This window comes from Puma concolor, chromosome D3 (genome assembly GCF_028749965.1).
Source record: "Puma concolor isolate L17-30 chromosome D3, mPumCon1.1.hap2, whole genome shotgun sequence".
Classification (NCBI taxonomy): domain Eukaryota; kingdom Metazoa; phylum Chordata; class Mammalia; order Carnivora; family Felidae; genus Puma; species Puma concolor.
Genome location: NC_141678.1, coordinates 8,812,098 through 8,835,013, shown reverse-complemented (window position 1 = coordinate 8,835,013; position 22,916 = coordinate 8,812,098). Strand labels below are relative to the sequence as shown.

Below are 22,916 nucleotides of genomic sequence, written 5' to 3'. Positions count from 1 at the left end.
CTAGCTTAACGAACAGTATCTGGCGGAGACTGCAAACCTAGGAGCGCACACCTGCGTCTACCGCCTCATCTCCAACTCCCGCGTGCAACTTTGCAGCTCCCGCTCCCGCCAGGGGGCCTATTTGCTCGGCCCGTTTGGCGGAGGGATCCCGCGCGGGAGCGCGGTTACGTTCAACCGTCCTCTCCGATTCCCGCGTTCTGGCCCCGCCCCCTTCCCGCGCTCTGGTCCCGCCCCTCCCGCGCGCCCTATGGCCCATAAAGAAGTCCCGGCCGGGCCGCTGCACTCCGCCGCGCGCATCCGTGCGCCGACAGAGACTGGCTAAGGAGTCGGCGGCCATCTTGTTCTTCTCGTGGTTCCAGTGGGGAGAGAAGGAGGAAGCAGGGAGCGGGGCGGTTGGGGGGGGGACCCGCCGCGGCTGCTGCCACCGCCGCCACCGCCGCCTCTGTGCTCGTGGCGTGGGAAAGGAGGTGTGAGTCCCGGGCGCGAGCCGGCGGCGGCGCCGCTGCGGGAGGGTCGGCGGTGGGAAGGCGATGGCGGATATAGATAAACTCAACATCGACAGCATCATCCAACGGCTGCTGGAAGGTGAAGGGGTCGGCAGACGGGCTGAGGGGAGGCGGGCGCCCCGGGGGCTCGCGGGGGAGGGAGAGTTGGGAGGCCGGTTGGGCTTGCAGCGCCGAGGGGAGTGAGCCCCGCGAGTTGGCTCGTGGCGCCAAGGGTTTGCAGCCCGAAGGAGGCCGGCCGGGGTCCGGCACTCGGCCCACCCCGCAGACCCTCCCGGCCCCGTTCATTCATTGCTCAGAGGTGCAGCCTTCTTCCCAGAGATTTGAAAACTCCGCTCCCCACCCCCACGTTTCCGGTCCGTACCCCCTTGCGCCCCGCAAACGGGACCAGTCTTTGGAGGCGAGAGAGCTGGGGGACCCGGTCCGACCTGCAGGACGGCGTGTTCCTTACTTTCTGGTACTCGTCCTCTCGGAAGGGAATTTGATGGGGCTGTGGGTTCCACCGGCTATGGGGGCTTCTTTCCTGTCTTGCTTATTTTTATGTGGGGCTGGTGTCGGGCGGCCCATTTCTTATTACTTGGTGACGAATGTTCGTATCTCCGGAGGATCTTGGAACCCATCCCCTCCTGCCCTCCCAAATACTCTTAAGTTATTCTTATCTTGAGGTCTCCGCGCTCTTTTCTGAACGTGCCACTGAACCTGAAACCAGCGATGGTGACAGTTTCGTTATCTTTCCGGTTGTGCCAGGCTGTGTATTAATGAGGCTTTGCATTCATCTCATAATTACGTTCATAGCAATAGTCAGCGTTTCTAAAGCGCTTACTATGTGTCAGACATAGAGCAGTTTCATTCTCCCAACAACCTTGAGAGGTGGGTGCTGGTCTTTTTTCCTGTTTTTCAGAAGAAACTAAAACACAAGAGACATTAAGTCACTTGACCAAGGTCACACATTAGTGACAGTCGGGTTTCAAACCCAGGCAGCCAGGAGTTAGAACTTGCTACATTCAACCCACCTTGTGTCTGAAGGAAGGAGCTGCTCAGCGGTTAGGCAGAGGTTAAAAGAAAGCTTGGATTTTGGTTGACCTGAGACTCCTGAGGTGCCTGACAGTCGATTGATACTGACCTGGGAGACCGATGAAGTTTGGATTTCAAAGAGGGTCGCGGAAGTGAATCCCCCCACCCCACCCCCTCCAGGTCTAATGCTAATGTCTTTTTCTGAGGCTTTGGGAGAATTCAAATCTCTTTCTTGATTTGGGCGCTGGATAATGTAGGTTTGGCTGAGTTTTCACTGCTTTTTTGCCTTCATACTGTCCTCTTAAAATAGTGCACTGTAAATGCTTGAGGGATGGAGTCCAGACTAAGAACAATTGGAATAACTCTGGTTCTAGAATTTGCAGGTCTTTTAAATAAGTCATTTAAAATGAAACCCCTGGGAATATCTTAATCCGTGCTGGGGTTTTTTGGGGGTTTTGTTTTGTTTTGTTTTGTTTTTTTACTTTTATACCTTCTTAAAGGAAAACCTCACTGAATGTGTATAAGGATCCCTGAAATGTCAGTGCATTGTGTGAAAAACTTGTCACTCGTTAAGTACTTGACATTTATTATAAGAACTGTATTTTCATGCTAGTTAATATAGTCCTTTGATTTATATAAGGCCACAGAAACCAATTAAAACTGTTTGCAGTAAGAAAGGAACTTTTTATTAAATATTTTCATTTTAAATCTAACTTCTGTCTGTGCAGGGTTGTGTTTCTCTAGATTAGATGGGCTTTATTTCACTGAGGAAACAAAAATTGGAATCTGTGTTGATTAGAATCATCAGAACTTTAAAACCATTTAAGTCTTGTTAACTTAAGATCTATGTTGCCTGTAATTCTATTCACATAAGAGATTTGTTCATTTCAATCTTATTTTTAAAATCATGTTGGGGCGCCTGGGTGGCGCAGTCGGTTAAGCGTCCGACTTCGGCCAGGTCACGATCTCGCGGTCCGTGAGTTCGAGCCCGGCATCGGGCTCTGGGCTGATGGCTCAGAGCCTGGAGCCAATTTCTGGTTCTGTGTCTCCCTCTCTCTCTGCCCCTCCCCTGTTCATGCTCTGTCTCTCTCTGTCCCAAAAAAATAAGTAAACGTTAAAAAAAAAAATTTTTTTTAAATCATGCTAAGAAATTTACCTTAATGAACTTAGATCATCTAAAATGAGATCAATCATTTCTTAATAGTTCCTCTTTACATGTTATGTTGCACTTGAAAACTGGATTTTTTTACTATTTCATTTTTCATTGAAATTAATATAAGAAAGCATTGTATCTTAATGCCTTCGGAATGGGCTACCTGCACAGTACTATATGCTTAAATTCCCTTTTTTCTCATCAGTGTTAATTTGGCAGAGAAATGGTTGAAGATGATCCATTGAGGGAGGAGATTATATGTGTGTGAATATATATATATATATATATATATATATATATATATATGTATGTATGTTAGAAGTTGATAATAAATTTTGTGATTTTGGGGGGTAATGCCCCCAAAACATTTTCCCCTAAGAATTTTAATTAAGGTGTAAGTATATCTGACAATGGAATAGGAGTTTTGTGATCTCTTTTTGTATGTTCATATAAGGTGGAAGATTGGGGGCGCTTGGGTGGCTCAGTTAAGCCTCCGACTCTAGACTCTAGCATTCATGTCACTGTTCCTGAGATGGAGCCACACGTCGGGCTCTGCACTGGCAGTGTGGAGTCTGTGTGGGATTCTCTCTTTCTCTCTCTCTGCCCCTCCCCTGCGTGTTCTCTCTCTCTTTCTCAAAATAAATAAACTTAAAAAATAAAAAGGTCAAAGACTGTGCAAGGTTAGTTGAGAAGTGGCTCAGTAATAGTACTGACAAGGCAACTCAAAGCGAGGTCTTATTTAAGAAAAACAGCGTGTTGATTTAGAGTACAGCTTGGCAGTTGTTTTCTACTCTAAACCCTTAAGTTGTTTTTACTTAGCTGAGGCATCATTTATGTGATCCATCTCGGAAGCTTTATCCAGGCTGTTTGCCTTGCTGGTGATAAAACTTGAAACTCGTAGTTTAACTAATGTTCAGTTATTTAATTGCCATACCTTAAAACTTGGGAGATTTAGAGAGAAAATAAGCCAGGTGTTGGTTTGGTCTGATATTCCTACCATGTTAGAGAAAAGCGAGAGGGCAGAGTTTTAACTTTGTAAGTGAGCTGGCTCAGGGAGCAGTGATGGCTGGTACTTTTCTTACATAGCAGGCAGTGTAACATTTCACATCTTGATTTGCAAAAAGCATCTTGGCTCTGAAGATGGCCATTGTCAGACTGCAAGATTTTGTCAGGCTTTGCATAATTGTCCTACTTACTTTAGTGTTTAAATAATGACTTCTGCCCCAGCCCTCAGAAAGCGCCTACTACTTTAATCCTCGGATGTGTGAGAGTTCATCTGAAAATAGTGAGTGTTCACATACTCTCTAAAATTCAGTGACCCGTGTGTTTAGCTCTTTGGTGTAATATGAAACATGTTTATACAGCTAGTAAAATTCTGATCAAAGAAAACAAAAGTAATCTTTTCTAATGAGACCTCTGCATTTATTATTTTTTAATAGGTCATGCTTTTAACGATACAGGTTTTTCTTGGAAGCAGTTACCATAGGGCGTTTTGTTGATAAAGACAGTGATACCCAAGTTTGTGTCACTAACTCCCTAATTTACAAAAGTCTGTGTTGTGAGACCTCTGCTCTTCCCTGCTGTCCCCGCTACTGCGTGTCTGCAGTGAGCCTCACCCTCTCCTGTGAGGCAGGAGAGGAAAGATCTCTTGGAGACACGAACTGAAGCTTGCACCAGTCCTAACCCACAGCATGGAAAGGATTGCTCTCCTTATGCCTGAAGTGTCCCCTTGTTTGTCAGTAGCAGGAGGCATCAGTGAAATGTTAACAGGATGGTGTGCGTCATGATGTTGTGTTTGAGGGAATGTTAGCCACGGGAGCAAAGGCCAGGCTTTCCTTCTCCCAAGCTGGTGAGGTGGAAACGGTGCTGGGCCACGCGTTAGTAATCTGTTGCCGAAGTAGAGTTTAGTTGGTGAGATTGTTTTATGTCTTTGATGCTGCAGTCCTATAATAATCTTTGACCTGTTCTGCAAAAATGTGTGCCAATGCCAGTTTACTTGAGGTAGGTGAGGATTACTGATCCTGAAGCAAGGCAGTGGTTGGTACTGATTTTATACCAACTTGACTATTTCATTCACTTCATTTACAAATCAGGGCTATTAGGAGACCTTAAAAATTGATATGTGAAGGAGACCATATTCTGATGTGAATTGCTTCAAAACTGTGGAAAAATCTTATTCATGATGAATAAGGAAAGATTGCATAATTTTGGACTTTATGGAACTCTGGGATGAATTATTAAGTTTTAGGATCAGACCCCTGTATCCAAAGCATGTCGGAACAGATGATTTACTTAGTGGTCTTGATTTACCTGAAATCTCCCAAATTCTCCACTGCTCTAAGATTTGCAGGCATCCCTTGTGTAGAGTGGAATGGGTGTCACTGATATTAAGGCTTATGAAAATGAAAACCGCTCATAAAATGTAGGGTCAGACCTCGAGTCCAGTTAGTAGTGTTTTATCAAGATGGGTTGTTAGACTGAAAAGATAAATGCTTTTCAATAAACTGGGTTCACTCTAGGTGTAGAAAACTCAAAATATTTTGCGAGCAAGTAGATAAGTGTTTTGCAACTATATCCTGATTATTTTGAGAAAACTGGTATCACCGCTAAATGCCCAAAGTATATACTAGTGTAACATTGTGTGTCACCTATACTTCAATAAAATAATTTTTTTTTAAATGGCCAAAGTATAAGGGCAGCAGTTAGGAAAGTCAATGAGGGGAGGGTATAGTGAGGAAACAGTTTTAAGATGGCCCGAAAGTGGGAAGTCTTCCTCCTGGTGACTTTGCAATAAAACCAAAGGATTCTTGATAACATTTTTGTCTTTTCTATTTTTTGCAGAAAAGAATTCAGTTGTTTGTGGGAAAGTTTTAATGTTGCAAATATTCCCTGTTTGTCTTGGTTTGAAGTCTTCCTTTCCTAAATCTGTCTTCTATTTAGTGAAGTTATTGATTCTGTCACTGCAGTGAATATGATTACCACCTGCTTTAATAAGATTATCTTAAAACAGCAAAATCTGTGTTGGCTTATTTTTCTGCTGGTTGTGTCCTTCATAGATTCTAAAACTTCATTGTAATTCATCTGGGGCTTTTTTTGTGTATGCCGTTCCTTCAGTAAGACTTTGAATTAAGGGACTTCTTTTTTTTTTTTTAATGTTTTTATTTATTTTTGAGGCAGAGAGAGACAGAGCATGAGCAGGGGAGGGGCAGAGAGAGAGAGCGAGACACAGAATCTGAAGCAGGCTCCAGGCTCTGAGCTGTCAGCACAGAGCCCGACGCAGGGTTCTAACTCACGGACTGTGAGATCATGACCTGAGCTAAGTCGGATGCTTAACCGACTGAGCCACCCAGGCGCCCCTCAACAATTAAGGGACTTCTATTAAAGAGCAAGAAGAATACTTTTTATTATTCATAAATAATCCCAAAGTAGTCTTAAATTTCCTTGCATAGTTTTCATCTCTACTTTGCTTGTTGGCAAGCTGTGAGAAAAGTTAGTGTTACTTGTAAGAAAAAGCTGGTGTTGCAAATAATCACCGAAAACATTCTTTTTATTATTTCAAGTTTTTGTCAGTTTGATAAAATTGCATGGAAGTTTTTATCATATGCTCATGTTAGTGATTTGCCAGATAAATAGATAAGTTTTTACAGAACAGCCTTTGCTGTTAACAGCCATGATGCATTTTTCAGAATTCTTTTTTTCTAGCCAGGTAAAGGGAAAAGTGTTTACAAAGTTGTATGTTTAAGGTCTAAATTAATGTATTTGGTCACTAACCTATACATGTTCACAATACCTACTGATTTCCATGCAATACCTAGCATCTGTCTTTATGAGAAACACTCCATCTGGAAAGTGGAATTCTTATTTGTTGGAATATTTTGGATTCCTTTGGCAGTTGTTGAAATAATTTGATATTTACTACTTGAGCTTACCTTGGCTACTACTTAAGAAGGTGACATGGGGTGACAAGTCTTGAATTTTCCACCTAGGGTCTCTTTTTTTATGAACCTTTCTCCCACTATGCACAGAGTACAGTGAGGGCTTTAAACCTCAAGGTAAGTATCGACTGATGTTTATTGAGTAGAGCTGCATTGTAATTCTCTTTGTAGCTACTAGTGATAAAATAGAGATATTTTTATTTAAAAAGCCTTTGTGTTTTTAATGATATTGAAGATACCCTTAAGGTAAACCTTTTAGTTTTATAATCTTTATGGGGGGGGGGGGGAGGGAGTTCTCATTGTAGCATTTATAACAAGATGCAGTTACCTAGTTGGTCTTACTTTTCATGTCCTCCACAAGAGAAAGGCTAAGTAAGGTTCCTGTCCATCCTGTTGCCAGGGTATCCCCAGCATCCGCCAGAGGGTCTGGCACATAGTAGATACTCTACACCTATTCTCTTGAATGTTTGAAGCATAGTTAATAAGTATTGACAGTTTTAACAGATTGCCTAATTTAGTTCTGATTTAATGCTTCTCATTTGTAAGGATGCCTTATGATTTTATATCCCATCTTGGAACTTTCTTAGGGAGCAGTGACCATATATTAGGGTTTTGATAGTTTGTCCTACAAAAGCTCCTTTGGTTTGGAAATTAAAGAAGAACAAATCCTCAGTTGGGAGGAAAGTAGTATGGTAGAAGCGCCACTAGACCTAGAGTTCTTTGGGGCCCGGTGTGCTTAAAAGCTCTTGTGACCTTGGACCAAGTCACTAAACCTCTCCCAGGCTATAACAGAAGTGAGAGCCTAACTTCATAGGATTGCTGTGAGGATTAAATGGCAGCGTAAAGCCCTTTAGTGCAGTGCCCAGCACATGGTGAGTGCTTAGTAAATGTTATCTACAACTAGTAAGTAATTCTATTTGATGGATGTCAAAAATAATGAAGTAGATTTATGTGCTATTGGTCGATATGGCCATCTTTTTTTTTATTTTTAAAAAAAATCTTTTATTTTTGAGAGAGCGAGAGAGAGCAGGGGACAGAGAGAGAGGGAAACTCCAAAGTGGGCTCTGCGCTTACAGCAGCAAGCCTGACACGGGGCGCAAACTCAAAAACCAGTCCTCAAAAACTGCAAGACCATGACCTGAGTCAAAGTCGAAGCTCAACTGACTAAGCCCCCTGGGCGCCCCCCACCCCCTGCCATATGGCCATTTTTAAGAAATATCCAGTGTGCGTTTGGTTTGCTAAAACACGTTTTGAAATCTTTATCTTCTAATTGTTATCATTTTCAACTTGAAATTTAAGAGTAATCCTGGATTTTTACAACTAGAAAAATGCTCTATTAAAGGCTGATAGGAAAATGACTCCATTGATTTTTAACTTAAAGAACAGACACGGGTTGTTGGTTTTTTTTTTTTAACTAATCAAAAGTATGTAGTCTGGTACGCGTGTTTAATTCTGATACCACAAGTCATCAGCGCTTAGAGATTTATCCAGGTTTCATTCACACAACAAATTTTGAGCACCTGCCACATACTGGCCGTGGCATGTACACTGCTGAGCAAGTGGTGTGGTCTTGGGGCTTCTAGTCTGCCGGGAGGCTCAGATGAATAGGTGAAAGCGAAATGGCAATCACAGTACAAAGTACTAAGTATGACGTGTGCTGAGTGGTGTCCAGGTGTCGTGAGAGCATTTCAGAAAGCAAGTAGGCTTATGAAGGGAGAGGTGGTAGACAGAAGAGGCTCTCCAGGGCGGTCCTTGAAGGATGAACAGGTATTTGCCAATTGGTAGATGGTGGTTTTGGCAGAGTTTCCGTTTTTATAATGTTATTCCTTGAGCTAATTGTAGGGAATTCAAGAAGCCTTGGGACCAGGTTATCTTTTTTAAATGTTTATTTATTTTTGAGAGAGACAGAGTGTGTTGGGGGCGGGGGCGCAGAGAGAGAGGGAGACACCATCTGAAGCAGGCTCCAGGCTCTGAGCTGTCAGCACAGAGCCTGATGGCGGGGCTCAAACTCACCAACCGTGAGTTCAGTTGGCTTAGCCAGCTGAGCCACCCAGGCACCACAGGGCCATGTTATTTTTAATGAGCACTGTCCTTCAGATATAAATTCTTGATCTGTTCTGGAAAAACTGCAGTTAATCCTTATTCACGTAGAGGATAATTTTTAAATGTCGGCAATATTGCTTTTTACTTATCTATACACTCCACTCATAGGACAAACAGGAAAACAAAACAAGAAAACATAAACTATGTCTGAAGGTTGTAGTGGGAAGCCTTCAAAACCAGTAAAATTTATATTAACAAGATTGATTTAATCTGATGGCACTGATTTATTACGATAGCATTCTCCTATAAAAAGTATAGCTTTTGTTCCATATAGGTGTAAGTTATTATTGCATACTCTTCTGGAGGACTTAAAGGGCTCTGCTGAAAAGATTGAGGTTGAAAACCAGAAGCTTCTAGGAGTCCCCTCCTAGCCAAAAATAAAGTTCCTGCTGGGCTGTCTGCCCAAACTTCTGGCTGACTTGTGGTATAATTGCTAATGATTGGGGTTTTCTGGCCACTGAAACAGGAATCCCACCGTCTTTCCATCAGGAGCGTTTCTTGAGTTCTTCACTGTGTGTATCTAGAGAGAAAATTACTGTGGTTCTGGAAAAACCATTTTTTGTTGCTCAGTTGCTGTAGTATTATATGTGTGTCTATTCCATATCTTCCCTCAAACGTTATCATTACTGAGCTTTCCTCTTCGTTGCTTCTCATTTTGTAATATTTTTATCAGAAGGAGACTGGCAGTTGTTTACTTCAGTTACATATTTTGGGGTTCAAAGTAGTGATTTGTTCAGGCTCTAGAACTAATACAGAAACTTGGGGCCGGCTCCCAGTCCATTGCTCACCCTTAACGTTTTCTCTTCATTGTGTGCTTCAAGAGCTTGGCCCTTCCCTCTTGTCATCTTTTCTTGTTTACTGTCGTTCATTGAAAAAAATAAAACCCCCTCCACACAGTGTTCCATTTCTGCTCAAACTTGTTTCTTCAGAGAACTCAGGGTTTCAGTGGCTATTCAGGTTGAAGAATGGCTTTGCCTAGGACAGTATTTCTCAAACTTGGACATAGTCGTTTTTTTAAGTGTATTTATTTATTTTTGATAGAGGGAGAGAGAGAATCCCCAGTGGGCTCTGCACTGGCAGTGCAGAGCCCATTGCGGGGCTCAAACTCACCAACCATGAGATCATGACCTGAGCCAAAGTTGGACACAACCGACTGAGCACCCAATTAACACAGACATTTTTAATGGAAAAAAGTTCTCAACAGACAATCGGGTTTTTTACTTGTAATTTTTATCACTCTGTAACATCAGATATTTACAGAACAAAGCAGTTAAACTTACTGTTTTTATTCAGCTATTAAATTTTTTTTTTCAACATTTATTTATCTCTTGGGACAGAGAGAGACAGAGCATGAACGGGGGAGGGGCAGAGAGAGAGGGATACACAGAATCGGAAACAGGCTCCAGGCTCTGAGCCATCAGCCCAGAGCCCGACGCGGGGCTCGAACTCACGGACCGCGAGATCGTGACCTGGCTGAAGTCGGACGCTCAACCGACTGCGCCACCCAGGCGCCCCTATTCAGCTATTGGACTGAATGATTTTGTAATTGGAATATAAAGCCTCCAAAACTGATGAAATTTAAACTAGCAACCTTTATTTATTTATTTATTTATAATTGTTTATTTTAAGAGAGAAAGCGGGGGGGGGGGGTGTCAGTGGCAGAGAGAGACAGAAATAGGGGCTCCAAAGCAGGCTCCAGCCAACAGTGGGAAGCCCGACATGGGGCTTGATCTCTCACATAAACTGTGAGCTCATGACCTGATCCGAAGTCAGGCACTTAACTGACTGAGCCACCCAGGCACCCCTAAATTAGCAACAATAATGTAATCTGATGGGTTTTGTTGTTTTGCTAAAACTAAATCATTTTATACTGGGTTTAATGGTGGAGGGATGTGACGTAACATTCTATATTTAGTCTGGTTCTTTGTTTTTGCTTCGCTTGTAGTTCATAGAATGCCTGCTTTCATTAGTCTTTTATGCAAAACGAGTATTAGGACTGATTGCAAGTTGAGGATAATCAATCCCTGTATTTAACCAGGCCACTGGATAACTGTAAAGTTAAGGTAAAATTAGCAATTCTTTAATCTGTAGTTAGTGACTGTCTAATCTGTTACAACTGAAATCAAAACAAAATTTCATTTCCTGCCCACTTGCTGATAAATTAACTGTTATGGAGCTGGAGTGCTCAACTTTGATAGTGAACAGAACTCCAACAAGAATGCCTGGATGTGGGCAACACCTAGTACTATACCATGTTTTCTTTTCTCCCTTTTCTTTTTATTTGTTCAGATTACTAGGAAACCTTCCTTACATCATTCATGGACATCCTTTGCCCTGTAAGGTCATGATTGTATTCACAGATGCAGGCTCCGAGGTTGCACGGCAAAATATGTACAATGAACATTAAAGTGTGTTTCAGTGAAATGCAAACAACACCTACATTTTTTCATAGAACTCTTAAGAAGATAGATTACCTATCACCCTTTGAAAAGCACTGATGAGGGCAGGCTTCTGAGCATTACCAGTCTCACATTTTAAAACAAATTCTTAGAACCAACTCGGTAACATGACAATCTCTGAAACCCCCTGCTGTACACATACTGATTCATTTATAAGGCTGGAGAAGAGAAGACAAGATCGGAGGCAAAAAGCAATGGCCTGGTGGGCAGGCTGCAGGTGAACAAGCCAATTGTGTGGCTTGGATGCAAACGGAGGCCTCGAGCTGTGCCGCAGGGAGTCTGATTTCTGCAAGGAAGACCTTTTCTAACAGTATTCATACAGAGCGTGGCTCCTTGTTCAGGACAGCATAAGAAGTCTTAACTTGGTATAGAAGATGTAACTAAATGATGAAATCCTGTCTAAGATTTTATAGTTGTAATTAGTCATTAAAACCATGTTCTTTATAAGTGTTGAGAAAATAGAGTCAAGTCAGAAAGCCAGTTAAACTGTGTTTTTGACTCCTCATTAAAACTTGTGCCTTTTCAGATCATTGTAATTTTTCTGGTAAATTGGATTTTGACTTCATTTGACTAACTGGAGTTTTTCTTCTCTGCAGTGAGAGGGTCCAAGCCTGGTAAGAATGTCCAGCTACAGGAGAATGAAATCCGAGGACTCTGCTTAAAGTCCCGAGAGATCTTTCTCAGTCAGCCTATCCTACTAGAACTTGAAGCACCACTCAAAATATGTGGTAGGTTTTGGCACATGAACAGCTTTTGGTTATATGATTGATTGACTCAGGATATAGAGATGAGCTTGTATTACCCAGCAGAATCATTTGTTGTTTATGAATAACCTGGAACTACTTAAAATTAAATAATTTTAGCTTTTGAATAAATAGCATTAATGGATTTAGTTTACTTAGATGTGCTTCAGATTTTCTAAAAACTATTTCACTAAAGGAATATAAACAGAAAGGAGATGAAACTGAATAGAGAGCTAAGAAAAGGTCTGAACTATATGAATATATAAGAATTCTATTTAAGCTTAAAGTAAGACTGGTTATGCTTAAAAATAGACCTTCCTTGATGCCATTTGTCATCTGTTTCTACATGATAGATGCAGATAATCTGTATAAAAACTGAAGTTCGTCTGAGTAATGTTCTATATTCTAGCATATTTGACTACATTGATAAAGCTTATATGGATGTTTTTAAAGTAAAATGCTCTTTGGCGTTATCTAGCAGGGAGAAATTGAGAGCTGAATGAACAGAACTGGTGGGTGTTGTGTGTGTGCCTTTGTTCACACCGGTCCAGGGCTCAGCAGCAGTGCAGCAGTTCTGCTGACACAGTCCCTGCGAACCGAGTTGCCAGAGGTCTGATATCGATCAGCCGACCTGAAAGGAAAGCGATGTTACTTGGCAGAAAGGCCTGTCTGGGCATTAATAATTCTTTCCACAAAATTAATTCTTAATTAGTGGAGTTTTGTGCGAGACTCTGGACATATACATATGCTTAAAATTTTCAGTAAAGCTCACTTGAACTGAAATGAACTGAAATATAATACAAGATTGGGAATTAGTGTTAGCCATCAAATTTAACTCTCATTATTACAGATCAATCCCATTATGCAGGGAGTGTTTAAAGATGGTCTCTCCAGAGCTTGTTAATGGATTGAACAAGAAGTATGAAGTTACTGTGTAACACAATTCTTGTTTCTAGGTGATATCCATGGGCAATACTATGATTTGCTTCGACTTTTTGAGTACGGTGGTTTCCCGCCAGAAAGCAACTACCTGTTTCTTGGGGACTATGTGGACAGGGGGAAGCAGTCATTGGAAACTATCTGCCTCTTACTGGCTTACAAAATCAAATATCCCGAGAATTTTTTTCTTCTCAGAGGAAACCATGAATGTGCCAGCATCAATAGAATTTATGGATTTTATGATGAATGTAAGTACTTTCTACCTCTAAGGAAGAGTTACTTAAACTGAGATATTTGGTCATAAATTGAACTATCACATACTTCTGTTAGGATTTATGACTGTTTAGATGAAACGTTACAGTCTCTCGTGTTTTCTATTAATTGTTTTTATCATAGTTTTTTCTTTCTTGGGGTAGAAAAATAACTGCTGCTGCAGTATAATAATGCCCTAGATTCTTTTATGATGTGATTATTAGATTAAGAAGTAATGGTCTCAGTGATGACTTCTTTAAGATCATTTTTTGTGAAAATTCACAGATAACTTAATTCTTAGTACAACTCTGAGAACCTGTCCAAATAGATAGTTTTGTTTTTAACAACTTTATTGAGATATAATTTCATTCCATAAAATCTGTCCTAGTGATTTGTGGTAAATTTATAAGGTTGTGCAACTATCAGCACAGCCTCAGGCAAGCACTGACCTGCTTTCTGTCTATAGATTTGCCTTTTCTGGATATTTCTTATAAATGGTATCTTGAAATACACAAATAGTTGCTTTTTATTTTTATTTTTTTAAGTTTATTTTTTTTTTTTTTGAGAGTGGGGGAAGAAGGGCAGAGAGAGAATCCCAAGAAGGCTCTGTACCACCCGCGTGAAGCCCAGTGTGGGGCTCAGACTCACAAACCGTGAAATCATGACCCAAGCCAAAACCAAGAGTTGGACACTTAACCAATGGAGCCACCTAGGCGCCCCCAAATAATTGCTTTTTAAATTTTGTGATATTGTATTTTTTTTCCTTCTGGCACATGCGCACCCAGGAGAAATGCCAGTTACTATCCTAAAATGTGCTGAAAGGAGAAAGAAAAATTAGAAAACAAACAAAAATTTATTTGTGTAATATTTTACACAGATTATCCATTTTGGATTATTTAATTGAAGGTGCACTTTGAGTTGTAATTGACAAAAACCAAGATTCTTAAAGCCTTAAAAATTGCCAGTTTCGGTGGAGGTTTTTGTTGTAGTGTTAAGTATAAAATGTTTTTTTAAAAAATGTGTTGAGTCCTTACCCCATCCTCCTTTTGTGCTTATTTGTGCTAGGAGAGGCTTCAGGCTTGGACGAGAGAGGTGGTTGAGGAATTTGAGTTACTAGCATTTGCCAGTGATGATAACAAGATCAGTAAAGAATTGTCCCTGTGGCCCTCCCCTAGACTGTAGTCATAACCTGTAATGTGTTTTTCTATCTCAGTTCCACATAGCTCATTTGTTAGAAGTGCACTGCTGGAAAGATTACATTTCTAGACTTAGCTCTCCTACTCCTGCCTACCCTCTCCCACAATTGTATACTTGCCTGGTGGTCTAAGGCCCTGAGACCCATCTGGTAAGATGAGGTGGGGAGGGATCACCAAAGAAAAATCTTGTGGGTTCCGAACTGACCAGGGCAACTGAGTCTGTGGCAAGGTTTATTGTTGTTATTTTAAGTAATCTCTACACACAACATGGGGCTTGAACTCACCACCCTAAGATCAAGAGTCAGATGCTCTCCTGACTAAGCAGCCAGGTACCCAAGAAGGTGTTTAATTTTGACAGTGAGTCTATCAGAGAAGTACTAGTAAAGCAGTTATTACTCCTAAGGTAGTGAGATGAGAGGCAGCGAGTTTTATAAATTGTGTTTTGGATATTTGCTATAGTTGCTACTTTTTAGAAAAGGTTCCTTTTAGGGGCACCTGAGTGGCTCAGTCAGTTAAGCATCCCACTCTTGGTTTCAGCTCAGGTCATGATCTCACAAGCTCTGCCCTGGGCATAGAGCCTGCTTAAGATTCTCTCTCCCTCTGCCCTTCCCCTGCTCATGTGTGCTCGCTCGCTCTCAAATTTTAAAAAAAAAAAAAAAAAAAAAAAAAAAAGGTTCCTTTTATACACTATTCAGCAAGTACTTTGATGTTTTCATTGAGGAAGTTCAAATCCAGATGATCTCTTTGTTGTGACATATATCCAAATGTGAGGATACTAGCTATGTCCTTTTCAGTTTCTATTTAATGCAGAGGACTTTAACAGTTATTTTAGATGGTTGGAATCAGTTTTGATTCTTGTTTGGTCAAGACTCATTGACTCTGTGCTCATGCTCCCCCCAGTCCTCCATCAGGCAGGTATAACTTGCCATCTAGTCTATTTGCAGGCACAAAAGTGTCCTTGGCATAGGTGGCCTTCAATTCATGGTTTGCAGACTTTTAAAAAACTCGATAATTTCATTAAAATTTTATTTTAAATTATAATGAAAAATTTTATTCAAATGTAGACTTTCATGGAACAATTTAAAACCACTGCTTTAAGTGCTAGGCTTATTTCACAAGTATAATAAGTGTTCTTCTATACTACGGTTTCTCCCCCTGACCCCCACCCCAGTTTTATGACTGCAGTCCTGGTATCTGTTGTTAGATAAGATGTGAATGTGTGTTACCCTTTTCTGATACCAGAAAATGGTCTGATCTGTAGTAATTGGAAACTGCATTAGGGGTTCTGGCTCAGAATCCCCAGATTTGGAAGCTTGAAGAGACGTTGGCATTTATCCAGGCTAAGCCTTTCTGGAGCCAGATGTTCCTAGTGGTGTGAAGTAGCTTGAGAGAGGAAATGTAGAGAGAAGAGAAAACAGGGCCCCACGGCTTAGTTAAGATGCTCAGAGGCAATAGAAGGAAGAATCCTCGTTTTTGTTGAAGAAACCAACAAAGATAGCAAAGGACTCTGCAAGACAATCTGGAGTGTGTTGCATGAATAAAAAATCAGGGAGCAGAGCAGACTTTAAGAAGGGAGAGGGTTCGTCAGCACTGGCAGATGCGGCATATGGGCAAAGGAAAAATCCAAGTGAGCCATTGGATGGTCCTTCAGAGATACAGTGGAAAATGGGAGATAGAACCAAATCACTTTTATGAATGGAGGTCAGGACCAGCCCAGCCTTGTTCTTCCATTATTATCATTATTGGAAATTGGAGGTGGTGATTGTGAACAGGTTCCCTTTCAGCCTTTTGTAGAGAGGAATTCTATTCAGCTTTTGGAAACCTCCAATGAAGGAGGATAAGGCATAGGGAATTAGTGACCGCCCAAGAAATACAAACAGGGTAAACCATAGTGAGAGTTATACCCAGGTGCAGAGAAATAGACTATTATGAGAAAAAAGGACAGTCCTCCTCTGTAGAGGGAGAAGTCAAGTATTTGTTGAATGTACATTGCATTCCAAACTCTGCTAAATTCCATACCCGACTTGATTTGCACTAGAGTGGAAGGTGTGGTTCAGGAACCTGCTGCTTGGGCCAGTCTCTAATTTTCAAAGAACATTCAGCTTTAAACCTGTAGATGTCCCTAGAATAAGAAAGGAAAAAAGAGACGAAGGACAAACTTGGCTTTAGGAATGAACATTGTGCTTTGATCTTTGGTCTTTCTGGTATGGAGAGTACAGGAGACAAAGGCACCCAACAATTGGGCCATTCTCAATCCAGTTCTGACAGATTTGTGCTTCCAAGGTTTATGAGTAGGTCTTTAACTCAGAATATGATTTTCTTGTTGGAACAGTGCCTTAAAACACATGCTCGGTCCAGATCACACTGTGACTCCAGTATGTATGGAATACAGGGCTGGTAGAGGGAATATAACCATCCTATAACATCGTGTCTATGGGGAACGTGAGCTTTTGTGGCAGTTGTAGGAACAGTTATCCTGGGGTGCCTGCAGTAAATCTGTATTCCCCTATAAGTCATTTGTGCCTGCTACTAGAGTATGTAGGACTAGGAATTGTCTGGTACCAGTAGGCTATTGATGATAGTGGGAGATAGGATGGGTGTTAATTCTCAGAAGCTTCCACAGAAGGAAGATGGTAATGACACATGTGTGATCTGTTCATAATTACGTTTAGACACAGGAGCTACTTATGGGTTGAGATTGGACAAAACAGACTAGATTTCAAACAGAGTAGGTGCTACCAAATAATTATTGGGGGTTAATGATCTTTAATCGTTGCATCTGGGATTCTGATCTCAAACTTCTATGGAATTTTAAAGTGTATCTAGTTCTGCTAAAAACCTCCAATGGGGTTTTAATAAAAGCATAGTTTTTGTTTACTTGAAAGGTAATTAGCACCTTGCTTTGGGAGAAATGGTCCTGAGAGAATGAACCTATAGAACACCAATCTCTTTTTAACCATCCTAAAATTTTCACAGGTAAAAGAAGATATAACATTAAACTATGGAAAACTTTCACAGACTGCTTTAACTGTTTACCGATAGCAGCCATCGTGGATGAGAAGATATTCTGCTGTCATGGAGGTTCGTGGGCCGATTTTAGTTCCAGATAGATTTTGTTCCTTCTAAAGGGTGTGTGTACACTTTGACATTTATGAGTTGTCATTGGGATGACTTCCTCTGAACTCTCCTTTACTGATGTGTTGTATCATGGGTCCAGTCTGGCACATCCAGGATCATTTGGCTAGAAATCTAAAGTAAGAAATTGATTTGTTACAGGGAATTCTAGGCTCTGTAACAGTTTGACTTGAAAATAGAGCAGAAAGTGTTTTTAAATATAAAATGAAGTACGATTAATATGCTGTACTATAGATCCTCTAGAATACTGAAAATGTGAGTAGACTTTCCTTGGTCTGTTTTTGATCCTCCAGAAATTTTTATGACTTGGATTTTTATTTTATTATTATTATTATTATTATTATTATTATTATTATTTTAGTGTTTATTTATTTTTGAGAGAGAGTGCAAGCTGAGGGAGGGGCAGAGAGAGAGAATCCCAAGCAGGCTCTGTGCTGAGAGCTCAGAGCCTGATATAAGGCTCAGTCTCACAGATCATGAGATCATGACCTGAGCCAAAATCAAGATTCGGATGCTTAGCCAACTGAGCCACCCATGTGCCCTGATTTGGATTTTAAAAGGATTTTGCTCAGTGGTTGTGCTCTGTGAAGTAGTAATTGCAAGAAGAATTTCTTTTCATCTATAGTCAGAAATTAGATAACCATCAGAGAGCCAAAACAATATATTTTAATAAAGCCATTATTCCTGCCCTCCTATACTTTAACTGGTTTTGGTAGAGCTGGACATATGGTTTTTAAATTTTTTAATTTTATTTTTTAAAGTAAACTCTATCCTCATGATGGGGCTCAAACTCACGACCCTAGATCAAGAGTCTCCTGCTCCACCCACTGAGCTAGCTAGGAGTCCCTGGGCATGTGATTTTAGACTCAGATGAAAGTCAGCTACATCTGGGGGCGCCTGGGTGGCGCAGTCGGTTAAGCGTCCGACTTCAGCCAGGTCACGATCTCGCGGCCCGTGAGTTCGAGCCCCGCGTCGGGCTCTGGGCTGATGGCTCAGAGCCTGGCGCCTATTTCCGATTCTGTGTCTCCCTCTCTCTCTGCCCCTCCCCCGTTCATGCTCTGTCTCTCTCTGTCCCAAAAATAAATAAACGTTGAAAAAAAAAATTAAAAAAAAAAAAAAAAAAAAAGAAAGTCAGCTACATCTGAACTGGTCTGATAGATTCAACGGTCCTTGGACAGCACAGGTTCCCTGGAAAGCTTATCACACCTGAGTACCTGCACCTTCTGCACCCAGTCCTTACTAATGGTCAGTAGTAAAATCTAGAATGTACACTGTTCACTACCATCATCAAAGGAGTTGAAGAGTAGTTGTTTTTAAATCACTGGATCTTGGGGCGCCTGGGTGGCGCAGTCGGTTAAGCGTCCGACTTCAGCCAGGTCACGATCTCGCGGTCCGTGAGTTCGAGCCCCGCATCGGGCTCTGGGCTGATGGCTCGGAGCCTGGAGCCTGTTTCCGATTCTGTGTCTCCCTCTCTCTCTGCCCCTCCCCCGTTCATGCTCTGTCTCTCTCTGTCCCAAAAATAAATAAAAACGTTGAAAAAAAAAATTTAAATCACTGGATCTTAATTTTATACCATTTAAACATAATGTGCCCCACAGATTGGTGCATATAATAAATTCTAGTGCCTTTTCAGTTGAGTTGTGTTTTTTTTTTTTTTTTCTTAAACCAAAGCTAAATAAGAAAGCATAGCCATGAAAAAAATCCTAACCGTAGATTTAATTTAAGCCTTCCAGGTAGAGTCATTGCATCTCTATGTAAGTAAATGGAACCGTTAAAGTGCAAACATCCTTTTTAAAGTTCTGTTTCCTTCAATTTTCATCTCACTGAATAGGTTTATCACCAGATCTTCAATCTATGGAGCAGATTCGGCGAATTATGCGACCAACTGATGTACCAGATCAAGGTCTTCTTTGTGATCTTTTGTGGTCTGACCCCGATAAAGATGTCTTAGGCTGGGGTGAAAATGACAGAGGAGTGTCCTTCACATTTGGTGCTGAAGTGGTTGCAAAATTTCTCCATAAGCATGATTTGGATCTTATATGTAGAGCCCATCAGGTATTGATTTTGAATTTTACATGTACACTTAACAGCATGTGTGTGAGCACAGATTCTCCTTGTTGATTTTAGTGGGTAGGTATTGCTTATTCATACAAAATGTCTCTGCAAGTGACCTAGAGGATATCAGACTCAATGGGAAACTGAAAAATGGTTTTACTCACCTACAATTTACACCTACTTATACTGAAAACATTTTCTCTCCAAGGTGGTTGAAGATGGATACGAATTTTTTGCAAAGAGGCAGTTGGTCACTCTGTTTTCTGCACCCAATTATTGTGGAGAATTTGACAATGCAGGTGCCATGATGAGTGTGGACGAAACTCTAATGTGTTCTTTTCAGGTAGAGGATGTTTTCAACATTGCTTCTTATTATGATGTCTGAATTTTACTGATTTAAAAAGACTACTTTCTGCCTACTGTTCATCTATGTTGAATAGACTCAATTTTTACTTTCCTGTAACCAGTGTTTGTCCTAACTCGGTAATGAGTGGACCCCTTTTAAGGGAAAAAAATTATCAGAGAACCTTTCCTGCAGTGTTGAATTTAACATTTTTGCATTATTTAAGTGGGGTAAAAAGAATTTCCTGTCTTCTTTACTATAAATCTGAAACTATAACATCAGTGTGTTCAGCTAAAATTAATCACCACTTGTACGTGAGAATAGAACTAACCGCCAGGTGCCAAATGTGCTGTGTGATTACTCCCTTCTCCCACCACTCTGCTCTCATTTCTACAAAACCTGTTGATTGTCCATGACATCATTTGGCCTTCACTTGGCGCAAAAGCATCGTTTACATGTAAAGTCTGCCTGAACCTTTTTCTCATTCACTGATTACGATTAAACTTATACAGCTTCAAGCTAGTCTAGCCCAGTCATTAACACAAATAAAGCCGTTGAAGTCAAGTGGCAGTAAAATGTTGTTTTACCAATTAACTGGGAGAACTTGCAGCTCTCTAAAGAACTCTCTATTTAGAGAGAATTGCTCTCTCTAAAGAACTTTCCTCCTTTGTGTGAGAAGGGATAGCCTGAAGGTACTTACAAGGTCTGACTTCAGAAAATTGTTATTTTATCCAGAGACAAAATAATTTGTCCATGCATTTAATGTGTTCATCATAACATTTTTAACCAAAATGTTCACGTCAGCTTGGCTTATATTAATATGTTAGTGGGGCCTTCAAAGTTTTGGGGGCAGTTTTAAATGGCCAAAAACGTTTCTGAACAAAGATTTGAGTGAGATTTAAGAAATCTTAAGATGGGCGGTTGAGAATATTTCCTAAAATACACCATATTTTGAATCTTTGCAGATTTTAAAGCCTGCAGAGAAAAAGAAGCCGAATGCCACGAGACCTGTAACACCTCCAAGGGGTATGATCACAAAGCAAGCAAAGAAATAGATGTCATTTTGACATTGCCTAGTTGGGACTTGTAACATATAGTATATAACCTTCATTTTTAAAACTGTAATGTGTATTGGTCAGCTTGCTCAAATAGTGTGTTTGTGGGCTCCCCCTTCCATTTTTTGAGTTAATGAATGGCATTTGCTGGTTATAACAGCAAATGAAAGACTCTCCACTCCCAAGAAAAAATGTTTTGTTTTTTATTTGTCTGTTCCTTTTGCAAACAACTTTAATGATGGTGTTAAAGCTGTACACCCCAGGACAGTTTATCCTGTCTAAGGGGTCAGTGTACAATTGATCTTTTTAAAATTTAGTTCAATCCATGAATTATGTAAATGCTTGTTTTCTTTAGAATATAAAGAGAGCCCTAGGGTGCTCAGTCTGTACATGTTATTGTCATAAAATACATACTGTTGATACAAACCACTGTGAACATATTTTTTTTTAAATTTTGTTTCAAAGGGATTGCTTTTTTCTCTCATTGTCTTGTCGTGTACAAACTAGTTTTTATAGCTGTCCTTAGGATTAACTCAACCTTGCCAGCATCACTGGTATGATGTATATTTAATTAAAGCACACTTTCCCCTACCGTATACTCAAAATGACAATTAAAGCCATTATTTTAAATGTTTGTGACTCTTTCCTAAAGCCAAAGTTTCTGTTGAAATGTGTACTGACACACCCCCTAAGTCCAAGGTGGCGTGGCTATGTACACACACCACACTTGGGATTCAAAAACAGGTTTTTGGTTTTGAATAGCAATTAGTAACATAGTGCTGTTTAAGCTATTAATGATTAAAGTTAATAACATTTTGTACAATTTCCATATAGTCTATTCATTAAGTAATCTTTTTACAGTTACATCAGGCCTGAACCCGTCCATTCAGAAAGCTTCAAATTATAGAAACAATACTGTTCTATACGAGTGACCGATTATGCTTTCTTTGGCCTGCATTCTTTATTCTGCGGTGAAGTTGAGGCTTATAAGTCAAAACAAAGGAACTAACTTACTATCCACCAATTTATACAGAACTCACAGTATCTATGACTTTTTTAAACTTAATCTGTTAAAAAGAAATCTGTTTCAACAGATGACCGTGTACAATACCATGTGGTGAAAATGAATTCAGACTTATTAAACGACGAACTTGTTAAATTCTCTCAGTGTCTATTTATCTGCACAATACACCCAGGAGAACTGTTGATGGCATATTGAATAGATTTTAATGAATAAATTGCTCTGGAAACCACACAGTTTCAATTTGGATTTGTTTTCCTTCAAATAGTCTGTTTTGCAAAGAGGGATTCTAATACGGATGCTCATGTTTGTGGTGGTCTAACCTGGATGGAGCTACGTTTTTGAAGTGGGGTGATGAGATTGAGCCATCCTTCCGTGTTGTTCGGGAGGGGTGGGGCTTGGTGAGCTGCAGTGTCCCCTGCATCCATGGTTTTCCCTCGGCGTGGGCTCAGTCGAACAACTGTTTGCTTTCTCGGGCTCAACCACCAGTGTTAGCATGCACGGTAATTTGCTCTCTTCTCCCTTCCCTGATTCGTATGGAACACGGTGTTGTGTCATGTTACATGTGTCACACGTGTGTCAAGTGGATATTAATTTCTTAAAGTACATTAAAAGTGGGTGAAGAGCACGCCATTTGCAAAGTGCTTTCTCCTATTAAAAACTGGTTCACCTCAGAATTGGAGGAAGAAGCTGTTTAAGCCAGTGCTGGCATGTGGAGGGAAAAGCACAGGGCTGCTGGGGGCCAGTCTCCTCTCTACACTAACAAGCTTTGGTCCTGAGGCATTGGCCACATCTCATCTTCCCTCCTCCCACCCATGCTCCTCAGTCGGTGAGGGGGGTCAGACCCCCTGACCTCTTGTACTTTTCTATTCCACATTCTGTGACAGATCCAAATTTGTACTATTTTTAACTTCCTTGTCCTATTCTTCCAGGTCTCTTTAAAAAAAATTTTTTTTTAACGTTTATTTATTTTTGAGACAGAGAGAGACAGAGCATGAACGGGGGAGGGT

General features: G+C 40.7%; 1 protein-coding gene across 1 annotated transcript; it reads left to right on the top strand.

Annotated features, from left to right (window-relative positions):
- Positions 1–327: 327 nt before the first annotated feature.
- Positions 328–22,138, top strand: PPP1CC (protein phosphatase 1 catalytic subunit gamma). The gene is made up of 8 exons (XM_025933476.2): positions 328–585; positions 11,764–11,895; positions 12,867–13,097; positions 17,274–17,378; positions 19,264–19,487; positions 19,696–19,830; positions 20,796–20,856; positions 21,747–22,138. The coding sequence occupies exons 1-8, from the start codon at positions 531–533 to the stop codon at positions 21,815–21,817; spliced, it is 1,014 nt and encodes a 337-aa protein (XP_025789261.1). The 5' UTR covers positions 328–530; the 3' UTR covers positions 21,818–22,138.
- The last annotated feature ends 778 nt before the right edge of the window (positions 22,139–22,916 follow it).

Bases quoted from the DNA above. Each gene is read 5' to 3' on its own strand.
- PPP1CC (XM_025933476.2), top strand. From the start codon at position 531: ATGGCGGATATAGATAAACTCAACATCGACAGCATCATCCAACGGCTG. The intron at 11,896-12,866 runs GTAGGTTTTGGC...TCTTGTTTCTAG, and splicing joins AGCACCACTCAAAATATGTG to GTGATATCCATGGGCAATAC. The intron at 20,857-21,746 runs GTATGATCACAA...ATCTTTTTACAG, and splicing joins ACCTGTAACACCTCCAAGGG to TTACATCAGGCCTGAACCCG.